General features: G+C 44.8%; 1 protein-coding gene across 1 annotated transcript; it reads left to right on the top strand.

The window, feature by feature from the left end:
• Positions 1-9,441: 9,441 nt before the first annotated feature.
• LOC120678767 lies at positions 9,442-12,115 on the top strand. Its single transcript, XM_039960107.1, has 3 exons — positions 9,442-10,158; positions 10,610-10,833; positions 11,304-12,115. The coding sequence occupies exons 1-3, from the start codon at positions 9,720-9,722 to the stop codon at positions 11,871-11,873; spliced, it is 1,233 nt and encodes a 410-aa protein (XP_039816041.1). The 5' UTR covers positions 9,442-9,719; the 3' UTR covers positions 11,874-12,115.
• Positions 12,116-12,370: the final 255 nt, after the last annotated feature.

Below are 12,370 nucleotides of genomic sequence, written 5' to 3'. Positions count from 1 at the left end.
TTGGAAATATTTCAAAAATAGGGGCCTGTGGCCCGGTGGAGGGGCGACAGAGGTTTGTCGCCCCGTGGCCGTGCGACAGGATCTATCTGTAAAATTTCTTTTTTACAGATAGATCCCTGGGGGAGAGGAGCGCGACAGGAGAGGCCTGTCGCCCCCCCCCACTGGGCGACAGGGGGGCCTGTCGCCCCCCACCCCCCCCCCCCCACCAGGCGATGGGCCGCTGCTGTCTGCAACCTCCTGCTTGCCTACTGCCATGTGAGCGGGAGGACGATGGGACGCGTGCTCAATGCTTGTGGGAGACGACAAGCAAGGAAATTCAATGTTGATTGTGAGTTCGTCATGGGAATCACAATTCAGGGTCTGTTTAGTTCCCAAAAAATTTTCATAAAACATCACATCGAATGTTTGGACATATATATAAAGTACTAAATAAAATCTATTTGTAAAACTTTTTGCACGGATGAGTTGTAAATCGCGAGACGAATTTAATGAGCCTACTTAATCCATAATTTGCAACATTTATGCTACAGTAACCATCTGCTAATTATAAATTAATTATAGATTAATTATGCTCATTAGATTTATCTCGCGATTTCCAATCCATCCATGAATTTTTTTTTTTATAAATAGACTTCATTTAGTACTCCAAAATAACAAGATTCCGTTTCAAAAAATTTCTTATCTGTGAGCTAAACAAGACCTCACAATCTGACGAGATGCCGGTTGCCCTGCTTGCCTTGGGCCACGTGAGCGGGAGGACGATGGGACGCGTGCTCAATGCTTGTGGGAGACGAAAAGCAAGGAAATTCAATGCTGATTATGAGTTCGTCATGGGAATCACAATTTACAATCTGACGAGATGCCCGTTGCCCAAGGCAAGCAGGAGGTTGCAGACAGCAGCGGCCCGTCGCCTGGTGGGGGGCGACAGGCCCCTGTCGCCCAGTGGAGGGGCGACAGGTCCCTTCTTTCGCGCTTCTCTCCTCTAGAGATCTATCTGTAAAAAAATTTATAGATGGGTCCTGTCGCCCGGCCAGGGGGCGACAGGCTCCCATTTTTGAAATATTCCCAAACCAGCATATATTTTTGATTTTTTTATTTTTAAATATAAAAAAGAAAAAATCACGCAGAGGTCGACAAGGGAGCACCGTCCCGGCCCAAGAGGCAGCCCAAGGAGTCTCTGTCCTAAGTGAGTACGGACAGTGATGAGTGTGTGTGAACGTCTGTGTTTAATATGTACTGGTCTCAATGATTTTGGTACAAGGTTTAGGTACAACTCTAGCCCGCCTTCGACCTTTGGGTCGGTCACCGTTTGAGGTTCTGTACTTCTATCCTCCTCGCCAGTCGCCACCTTGGTATGGACATCTCTTAGAAGGTGTTCGGCTAGTCCGGTTCATTTCAACTGATTTAATAGTGTTGTGTGAGAGGGAATAAGCTGAAACAGGCCGAAATAAGCGGAGAAGAGACCAGCCGAACAGCCCCCCTTATATGCAGAGTTTTAAAGTGGGAGATTATGTTTTCTTGAAACTACAGCCTTATATGCAGAATTCTTTGGCCAGGCGTGCTCATCGGAAATTGTCCTTCAGGTTATTTGGGCCATTTCATATCACAGAGCGAGTCGGTGTTGTTGCTTATCGCCTGGATTTTGCCTCTGGAGTCCGTTGTGCATCCAATATTTTACATTTCTCAACTGAAGAGGTTGCCGTGCTCAAGCATTGTTTGTCTCTGCTATGCCTTCTGCTCTTGTTGAATTTCAGGTTCCGTTGGCCATTTTTCAGCGTCGTTGGACTGGTGTGTTGGTCTCATATGCCGTCGTCAATGTCAACTTGGGAGCCACTGGAGCCCTTGAAGCAGCAGTTCCCAAGAGCGTCGACGTAGGGACACGCCGCTACGCGAGGAGGGGAGGTTGTTAGCATCCCAGAAGTGGAATTTTTTAAATTTTTATATTATTTTTTTTCCGATTTATCAAAAATATATGCCGAAATTTTTTTTTTGCAAAAATATCATCCTGCCGCCAGTTCATCCGGCGGAAGGCAGGTACCGCCGGATGAACCGGCGGTATGGTTACTGTAGCGACTTCCAGCGGCACTGTAGCGACCGGCGGTTACTGTTTAGATCTGATTTTTTAGATCTAAATGTTGTGTCGATTATTTAAACACTAGAATGATTCTAAATGAAAAAAGTTTGAATTACAGTAACCATACCGCCGGTTCATCCGGCGGTACCTGCCTTCCGCCGGATGAACTGGCGGCAGGATGACATTTTTGCAAAAAAAAAAATCGGCATATATATTTGATAAATCGGGAAAAAAATAATATAAAAATTTAAAAAACTCCCAGAAGTGCCACAAGATAAGGAACTGGCCCAGGTCGACAAGGGAGATAAGGCAGAACCGTCCCTGGGCCAAGTGGCAGGCCAAGCTCAATACAAGTGTCTCTGGTCCTAAGTGGAGGTGTTAGTGTGTATTTAAGCTATGTGGAGCCAAGAGAGAAAGGGGAGAACAAAATTGTAAACATTATTACATTTCGAATTCAGTTTCATTTTCATGCCTAGCTTCCCCTCTCCCAAGTTCTCCTCCCCCCAAATTATGTTGCTAACACTGATCCTGCTAAGGCTAGTCTATGCTAGGATATATTGTACCATCAATCATGTCCATACGAATATATGGTACCCTTCATATATAGGTGTGTCAGTGGGTCCAAGTCGTCTTCAAGAGTACATAATGGCGTATCTCAAACTTCAGTGAAATTGTAATGGCGCTAGCATAGTTAGATGAATAGTAATGTGTGCTTCAAAAATATGAAAATTATAATGGTGTGTATCCAATTGATGTATTGCCTTTACCTAGACATGTGTTCAGTATAAATAGCCAGTTTTGCTTTGTGTTTTGTTGTCACAAGATAGGTGTCAAATGGTTCTACTGAGTACTGATATAGGTCTTCTCAATTAACACCTTTTTAGTTTATTTTTTCAAAGTTACAAAATCATGCACAACCATATTTCACTGCCAATCTATGCTAGGAGTACAAGAGTGTCGTGCACAATTATATGGGAGGGAGAGCAACAATAACAGTGAATTGTAGTAGAAGCAGGAGTAGAGATAATCTTATGATTCATTAATCATCTTAAACTGTCAAAGCATGCATTCTCTGTTCAGGAGATGTAAGGGCTATATTTTGTTATATTGCAGAGCCATCGCGGTGGAGAGAGAGTCGAGGCTGGGACGAGCGATGTAAAGTGGAGGAAGCAGGGTGGCGCGGCAAGCAAAGACTATACCCTATGAAAATTTTGATTATATATTTGCTATGAGCTCAACAATATGATAACTCATGTTCAAACATTTTTTTATTTTACCATACCACACTGTTGTAGCTGTGGTCTAAAACTTTGGGAATTATATTTGTGAAATTATGTTTGTCTGTATATGAAAAGTGTTCATATGAAAATTGTCACATGAAAATATAGCTTTTCACATGTCTCTCTCATTTCCCTCTCTCAATCATGAGTGAACCATTGGTGAATGACAAGCAATTTTTCTAAACAGTTCAGCTTGAGAAAAGCTGCGCAAGAAACTAAAGCTAAAGCAGCTATCCGAACGAGGCCTAACCCATAAGTGCTGGATCAATCGACAATTTGTATACCAGTAAACAAATATATGTGCAATACCAGAAAAAAAAAAGAAATAAAGAAAGCCATATTAAAAAAGGAAAAAAGTATACTTTTCCTTCTTCATTTTTTTGCGAAAATCTATTTTTCCTCCCTTAACTGTAAAACTGGGCAAATCACCTCTCTTAACTTTTCAAACTGTGCTTTATACCTCCCTGGAGTGATTTTAAAGGTGGTTTTATCTCTTCTTTTTATTTATTTTGGCTAAATCTTTAAAAAATCATAAAATGGAAAATCTATTTTTGTTGGACCTCACATGAGCTGCACAGTGGATATATAATATTGTATACTTAGTAAAATTTTTGTTGTAGATTTAGATCAATTTTTTTTATAATTAATTAAAATAACACATAACTGCAATTTCTATGGTCTAATTGTGGTGAAATTTTTATGTGGGCATATATTATATTCTTGAATTATAGTAAAAAATTCATACTCATTAGATCATGTATAACTTAGATATTCAGATTTATTTAGATTTAACAAGCATAAGCCCTAAATAAATCTATAACTAAGCTGTACATGATCCAATGAGCATAAAATTTTTACTATAGTTTAAGCATACAATAATTAGGCCACCATAGAAATTTCATCACAATTGGAACAAAGAAACTACAATTATGAGTTATTCTAATTAATTATAAATTAGCGTATATCTAAATCTATAATAAAAATTTGTACTAAAATATAATATATTATATATTAAGTGTATAGATCTACTCATGTGTAGTCTAACAAAATTAAATTTTGCATTTTATGATTTTTCTGTGATTTTCTATGATTTTTCAAAAATTAGACGAAATAAATAAAAAAGAAAAATACAAAACCACCTTCAAAACCGCTCTAAGGAGGTACTAAAACGTATGATTTGAAAAGCTGAGAAAGGAGATTTGTTCGGTTTTGTAATTTAGAGAAGGAAAAACTGACTTTTGCATTAGTTGACGGAGGAAAAGTGGACTTTTTTCCTAAAGGAAACCTTTAAAGACTGGATGGGGTTATGGGCTGGGCTGGAGACATTCCTTCCTATCCTATTGTAATCTAAAGAGGTGGGCCAGGCTGAAGGCTGTAGAGAAAAAGAATGCCAACAGCCCGTCATCGCCAAATAAGAGAGGATGTAGAAGATGACCCGTTGGTGATAGAGACAGTCTCGTGAGGGAACGAGATCCTCTGCAGTCGGTCTCCATGACTGCTCCCGGCAGTCGCTGCATCGGAGCCGTTCACTGCCATCCAACGGAGCAGCTAAGCCCAGGCACTCTACCTCGTTCCCACCTTGTTCGGCCCAACAACACGGCATGCTAAGCGTTGCCGCCGTCTACTGCTCAAGCGTCGTCGCCATCTTCTGCTCGAGCGCCATTGCCATTCTTTGCCCGGAGCCACGCCGTCGCCATCCGCTCGCCCGGAGCCGCGCCGTCGCTTCCCTTCGCTGCGAGCTGCATCGTCGCTGCACCCATGCCGAGCGTCTCGCCGTCGCCATCCCTTCGCTGCGGGCTGCGGCATCGTTGCGTATGAAAGGGCGTGCTGGTGTTAGGATTAGTTCTCCAGCTAGTGCTCTTAGACTCCATGCCATGTAAGCACACGTCCAAGCATAGTGCGGCAATGACAAGGTAAGGGAAGCAGAAGAACAAGAACGAGATTGGGCCGCAAATGGATTGGATTGGAATTTCAGAGAAACAAAGGAAGGCAGATGCTTTCCTTGCCATGTGGCGGCAACAGAGGATCTCGTTCCGATTGATTGATTTGGGAACGAAATCCTCTGCAGTCGGCGACAACGACGGCGCGGTGCAGTCAGCCAATCTCAGCCAAGCGATGAGAGTGGATTTTGTACCGCTGGGCGCCGTTCCGCCGGATATCTGTACGGGAAGGATGACGTTGAGATTAGCGATTCATAGGAGGGTACCGCGCATCGAAGATGTATTTGGGAATAGTGTGCGGCGTATTCAGGTGCATGACACTTATTTTAGAACACATGTCCCGATGCAACAGGTGGACGCGTGTCCCAGGGGTCTCCTGCTCGGTCCAGTCGGAGGCTTCGAGAGAGGGAATAAAGAATAATACCTTTTTAGCAGCTGCAAATATCAGGTGCCTTTTTTATTTTAATGGCGGTGGCACAAGCATCGAGCACAGGATGGTTAGTTGCATCAAAGTGCGGCTTATATGTTGTTCAAAATATGAAAGCATCACGGTGCAGGTTAGTTGCACATAGATTTACGTATAATGAAATGTGCATGACAGTTAGATCTTCCTTTGTAGGCAAAATGTGACTGTTATATGAAGATGGTAGCCAGATCAGCATCAATCATCAATGACTTGTACCATACATGACAGTAGGAGTGCTTCATTTTCAGGGGCTGTGATGAGACGATACATCAACTCTTTGTTGACCTATGCTCCAAGTACAATAAGACAAAATATAGTTAGTCCAATATAGATTCCAAATAATCCATGCAAAGTACATCTAGACAATTGTACCTTGAATATTTTTCGGCTGAGCTTGAGTCCATTAAACATCATAGCATAGTATATTAAATAGTAGCCTAATTCAGCTCTACATGTAAGCATTCCAAAATTGTCAACTTTCTCATCTGCGAGGAACAATACATGTAAATGTAATAGATGCTTGTGCTTCTATAATACCTCGAGCTGGGGAGATGCAATGCATTGTAGAATTTAACATTTCACCCAGAATTGCTAACATCCCAAGCATCAAACAATGAGCGCATGCAAATAAAAATTCCTTCATGCAACAGTTTAATTGCTTCTTCGTAAATAATGATCGCATGCAGGTAAATAGGCCTTTATGTAACAATTTGATTGCTCCCCCAAGGTGCATGTTTTGTTCATTCATCGAATGGTCCAGGACATGCAAGAAGCCCAGAGATAGATGCACACAATGTCCATGTGCATTTTATTTTTCCTTTCAGACGAAGCTCGATCCTATCTCCAGAAAAATGCGTTGTACACTTTTTTTTGTGCAAGGACAAATGCACACAAAATGGTAATGCCTATACTTTATTCACAAAATTTATAGCTCCTTACCTTGCAAACAATCTAGAGAGAAACTCCTGAAAATATTCTAGAAACTCCTGAAAATAGATACACAGTAGTAGAAACTCCTGAAAATGTTCAATACATTAGGATGCAAAAAAAGGCCAGCTGGAGGTGATGATAAAATCAAGATGCACAATAATGTTGCACGTATCAATTGTGATCCTTCAAGAAAATAATCAATTGTACAATAAATTAGGATGCACAATAGAAGGCTCGAATTCCTACAAGACTCAAATATTTTCATCATTCACGATGCACTGGTTATTATGTATAGAAAAATTTAAAATCAAACCACTATACATATATTTCTATACACTATAAAAAATCTTCAAGTTATTCAATGGCCGAGATGCACAAGAAATCTCACAAGAGTATCTTAAGTTGTTTATTGTTCAAGATGCACATATATTTTAGGATGCTAAAAAAATGTTTAAATATCTCGATACTTAGATAATATACACATATTTTAGTGCAGATAGAAAATGTCAAAATTATTGAACATGTGAGATGCATAAGATTGTGTGCACACAAAAATAGAACTTTTTGTAAACCATGAATAAATCAAGCATTAGAGTAATATACTAGATTGCCTATACCTTTTGTGCACACGGGAAATCACAATAATGTGAGTTGATGCACATTCTTCATGAAAAACTAATATAAATTAATTAACCAAAGGTACAAGGCTCTATTTATTCTTATGCAAATAGACTATTTCCTCAAATCTGTAGATGCGCATTCTTTACAAACCACAAAAGAAATTAACTAGAAGTTGAATAAATGGCTGCACCTATTTTATGTAAATAAAACATCTCAGAATTTGTTCAGGTACTGATTCTGAAACTGTGCCTGTACATCTAGAAATTAACTTGTTCTTGCTCACAATAAAAAAAATCAATATCTAAAACTAAAATGCACATATTTTGTGCATGGGACGGAATCACACTGAAACTGATTCAAATATTTTTCAATACAGTAAAAATCTAATTGTTTGATTGACTTGGAAGCAGAGAAAACATACAATGTACCTTTCATAGTGACAAAAATGGTTCCAAAACATGATGGCTTTCATATTTCGACAACAAAGATACAAGACACTAGCCAGTTGTGCTTCTAAGCAGCTCTATCCTATTCTAATTAGTGCTTTATTTACTTAGCAGTTGCTTTTAGAATTACACTGACATGCACCTGTAAAATTTAATGTGACTTCACATTTCTATGTTTGAACCTCCCATGTATTCTTGAAATCTAGGGGCTTCCAAACGGACATGAAGTCAAAATTCACAACAAGCAGTCAAGCACTGCTACCATGACGACGAGATGGTCTGCTCTCGAGGGCAGCTCCGAGCGGCGGGCATCCCGCGGTCACGGAGGCGGGGAGTGGCGGCCCGCGGCCAGCCCCGGGCGGGACCGCGGGAGCATGGGCTCGCCCGCCAGGCCACGCGCTGCCTTGCCGGCCACGAGCCCACGAGCAAGGAGCCGCCGCGCGGGGCCACCTGCAGGCTGGGAGCGGCGGTTGCCGGCCACACCACAGGTGCCCGAGCCGTGGCGAGGAGGGCCGGCTCCTCTGTGGATCCGCCGGTGCGATCGCAGCCGCGGGTAACGGTGCTCCCCCTCATCGCACTCATCTTCTATGACGTCTTGGGCGGGCCCTTCGGCATCGAGGACTTCAGTCCGCGTGGGCGGCGGCGCGCTGCTCCCAGTCCTCAGCTTCCTCGTCCTGCGTCGCCCTATGGTGCCTGGCCGCTCCCGGGGAGGAGGGCGGCGGCGTCCGGAGGGGGCCATCGCCGATGGGAGCGGGTGGGCGCCAGGGCCGGAGGAGGCGTCGTACATGGCGGCAGTCTGCAGTGCGCTCGCCGCGCTTGATGGCGGCGGCGGGAGCGCGCATGACGAACCCGTGAGCGGGTTGATGATGGTGAGCTCCCTCGTCGCCGCATCGCCCACGGTGGTCACTAGCACTGGCCCCGGACCGCCGCGCCACCGCGCACAGGCGCGTACGACCGAGACGAAGATGGCGGCGGGGCACACCAGGAGCCGCTGCTGGTCCTCCTAGCCCTGACGGACCTCACTGAAATGTTCCACCCTAAGATTCCACCAACCGCTTCCCCGCCGGCCGGCCGGCTTCGTGAAGTCAACGCCGAGGAAGATTCCACCAACCGCTTCCCCGCCGCGGTCGAGAGGCTTCATCGCGGCGGCCCCCGGCGACACTAGAACTGGTCGGAGACCCCGACGAGATTAGCGCTGGTCTGCGGTCCGCGTCGAAGTCGTATGCGGCCGCCTCCTTATCCGCTGGCCGCCGGCGCCACCACTGCGCTCGCACCGGCACCCCGGTCACGCCGCCTCCGAGACCTCCCCAGTTCCTGCACCTCGCCGGCGTGGCGGCGGCTCCACTGTCCTTGGATCTCTACCTCGAGGCCAGGAAGATGCAAGATGGCCGGTCGGAGAAGAAACATCGAGATCAAGATTTTTTTTGCCCATCACGTGGGCCCGTATACTGATGTATTCTTCTTTTAATAATTTAGGTATATATAATAGAGAAGGAAAGAAAATTCAATGACGGTTCCGTATCCCAAGAACGAGCGGTCGAACAGGATGGGTGTCTGTCCGTTCAGATACCCGGCGGAATGGCCGCGGGCGGCTCATTTTAATTTCCCGCCAAGCGATCCGGATCCAACGACAGCCTTGCCAAAATCGTATAGCAGGCCAGTTTGGGCGGCCTATTCCAGCCCACACCGCCCATAAACAAGAACGTCCGTCTCCTTTGCCTTGTGCATCCCGGTCCTCCCGTCATCCCCGTACTCAGATGCGCTCCGCCTCCGTCCTCGCCGCCGGTCCGATCCGCACCATCCGCCTCCCTCCTGTTGTCGCAGCACAGAGGCGTGGCCCTCCTGGTGGCTACAGCTCGTACCCGGCGCATCAGGTGCGCTCCCGTCGTCTAGGCCGTCGCACGCACGGGGGCCGCACTTGCAAACCCTAGATCGGATTGTTCTAGCTCTGCGGCGGCGGCTATGGCGGTGGAGGCGGTGGTGGCGTGGTACCGAGAGTTGCAAGAGGTCGAGCGCCTCGAGAAGTCGATGCATAAGGAGGTAGGGTCGATCTCCAGGAGGTTGACGATGGCCAAGGATTTGTCGGAGGCGGAGGTGGCCAAGCTCAAGGAAGAGCGCAGTGACTTGCAGAAGAGGGCTAACAGGCTCCACCTTGAGATGTCCCCGAGGCCGGATTTCTCAGGCATGACCGAGGCCGAGCGAGCGGCGACGGCGGAGAGGCTGAGAAGTGACGAGCTGGACTATGCGCGCAGCCTTACGCAAGAGGGCGAGCCAATAAGGGGTCGGAGCAAGGAAGCCTTTGCTCGCAATCGCATCGTGGACTTCGATCCCAAGCAGGACGGCCGCTACTACAACCGGTTCACCCTCGTCGACCTCACCAAATTCGACCTCGATGAAGAGTGTAAGTCGCTTGCCCGCCGCCCTTCCCTTTGTTTCAATTCCATCCTTTTGCATGTTCCGCCACCCACCCGTTGCAGTTCAATCCTCCACCTGTAGTCCATCTATGACAAATTGATTAATTCTGCAACTAGTTTTTATTATAATATATATATGTAAATGTGCTGATTTGATTTGATTTGTTTCCACTGTCCACATGCTAAGAAAGTGTTTTTTTTGTCTTATATATGTGTTTGGGTTTTGGGTTAATCGGAGCTAAATTTTCACACCCCCCCCCCGGGTATGGTTTCCACTCGCTTCTGTATGCCTTCTGGCTCTGGCTGTGCGGATTGACCTCCCTCCCTCCACATTAGTTTGTACCAATCTTCAATTCCAATCAAGCAGGATGATATAGATGCAACTGATGATGGTCTAGTATATATCTCATTTCCTTTGTTTTCCGCCATGCATGACAGCACCCATTGGTCCGATGAGGTTTATCGATTCCCCCTACAGAAGCGAGAGCGACTATCCCTGGCTGTGTACGGCTGTAAACTTCCTGTCTGTCAAGATAGCCTCTTCGGATGTTGGCTTCCCAATCGGTGTCTACGGCACTATCACTGTCAGGGACAGCATCAATATGAGGTTTCTTTATCACTTCTGCCGCGACAGTGACAATTGCCAACTCGTCAAATCCGAGGTACAACCAACATTCAGCATCTCCCTTTTCTAGTTTGCATTAGTGCCTTGTTTTTCACTCATATGGAGAAAAGAGAAAAAGAATGATATACTACTGGCCTGACCTGTAACCCATTCCTATTTTGCATGCTGGACAGTGTAACCAGGACTGTAGGCACCATAATGCTAGCTTTCTAGTAAAAATCCATACTTTCAGAAAGAAGCATATGCTTCTTGTTACATGTTTGTGTTTTAACGCTGCTTTCTCAAATTGTGATCCTGTATTTACATGTTATCTATAGCACTGTTGCATCTAGAGGATTGATCCACACATCTTGCTTTGGATTCCACGACAGTGACATTTTCATCAGCTAGCTAGCTATATGCATACCCAACAGTGTAATAATAATTAGATATAAGTTTTTTTCAGCACTATTTATTTTTAGACAATGTGTCACTATGTATATATCTTGTAAATAAACCTTGGCGTAGGATGAATCATTGATCTTGACTGGGCCGAAACGTGGCCTCGCATTGTGTGGAGATATCTATGTGGAGACTGATCTCAAGATGAAGGATGATCTAGTAAAGGACAGAGAACTTAGTAAAGGAGTCATATGCATCAGGAGCGCATCAACTGGTCCATCGGTGACGGGATACACATTTCAGACCAAATCTCTTGCTACCAGGCTCAGTACTGTGGATGTGACTTATACAGTCGTAGATCGTGCACTGGAGGGAACTATTGCAGTTGTAGTTCTTCAGGGAGGCTTTCATGGCAAAATCGCTGCCTACACTGCCAACATGAAGTACAGGCTTGTGCTTTATGAGAGCAAAGAGGCTGATGCGATGACTGTTGACGATTGTGGAGTTCTCGAGCTTATGCGACCCGTTCTTTCTGTGTCTGTCAAGGATTTGCTGGTGATTGATGCACTGACCTTTGATGGTAAATTTGAGCGCATAGTATTCACTCCAAGGATCAACGCCAGAGATGAACACACATTTTCTGTTGGTGCAACCAAGTTGCGTGTGAAGCTTTCTTGGTCAGTAATGAACCCCTGACTGATTTGCATAATACCCGATTGTTATAACTATGTCTGTTTCGGTAATGCTGTCGTCACCCTAAGTTATGCTAACTTAGTTGGACCTGATAAGTAATAGTGGGTCGGACCTGATAAGTAATAGTGTGTACAACTTTTCTGTATTGTGCGTTGCTTTTTATATTTGGACACACTTGTACCGTGCTGTGGGCTGGGTTGTTTATGCTGAATCAGTTATCAAAAATGTGTTGCGCTTTATGCTGAGCCTCTAGGTATATATTCAACTTTTCTGAATGAAAAATGCACGAGATTGTGCCAAATTCTTTTGCAAAATATTTTTTGTTGGGACCAAGAATTTATTTTCCCCCGAGCTAGCCAGCTAGCCTGCACAAAAAAAAGCAAATTTGATATAATTCCATGGTACAAATGAAATCATGCTTTGTTTGCACCACTTACGTCTTTGCGGCAACACAAGTTACATCAGAGGCTCAGAGCTGTTCTGCAAATAAATTCACCAAC

This window comes from Panicum virgatum, chromosome 6N (assembly GCF_016808335.1).
Source record: "Panicum virgatum strain AP13 chromosome 6N, P.virgatum_v5, whole genome shotgun sequence".
NCBI lineage: Eukaryota > Viridiplantae > Streptophyta > Magnoliopsida > Poales > Poaceae > Panicum > Panicum virgatum.
This window is presented reverse-complemented; position numbering and strand designations above follow the sequence as displayed.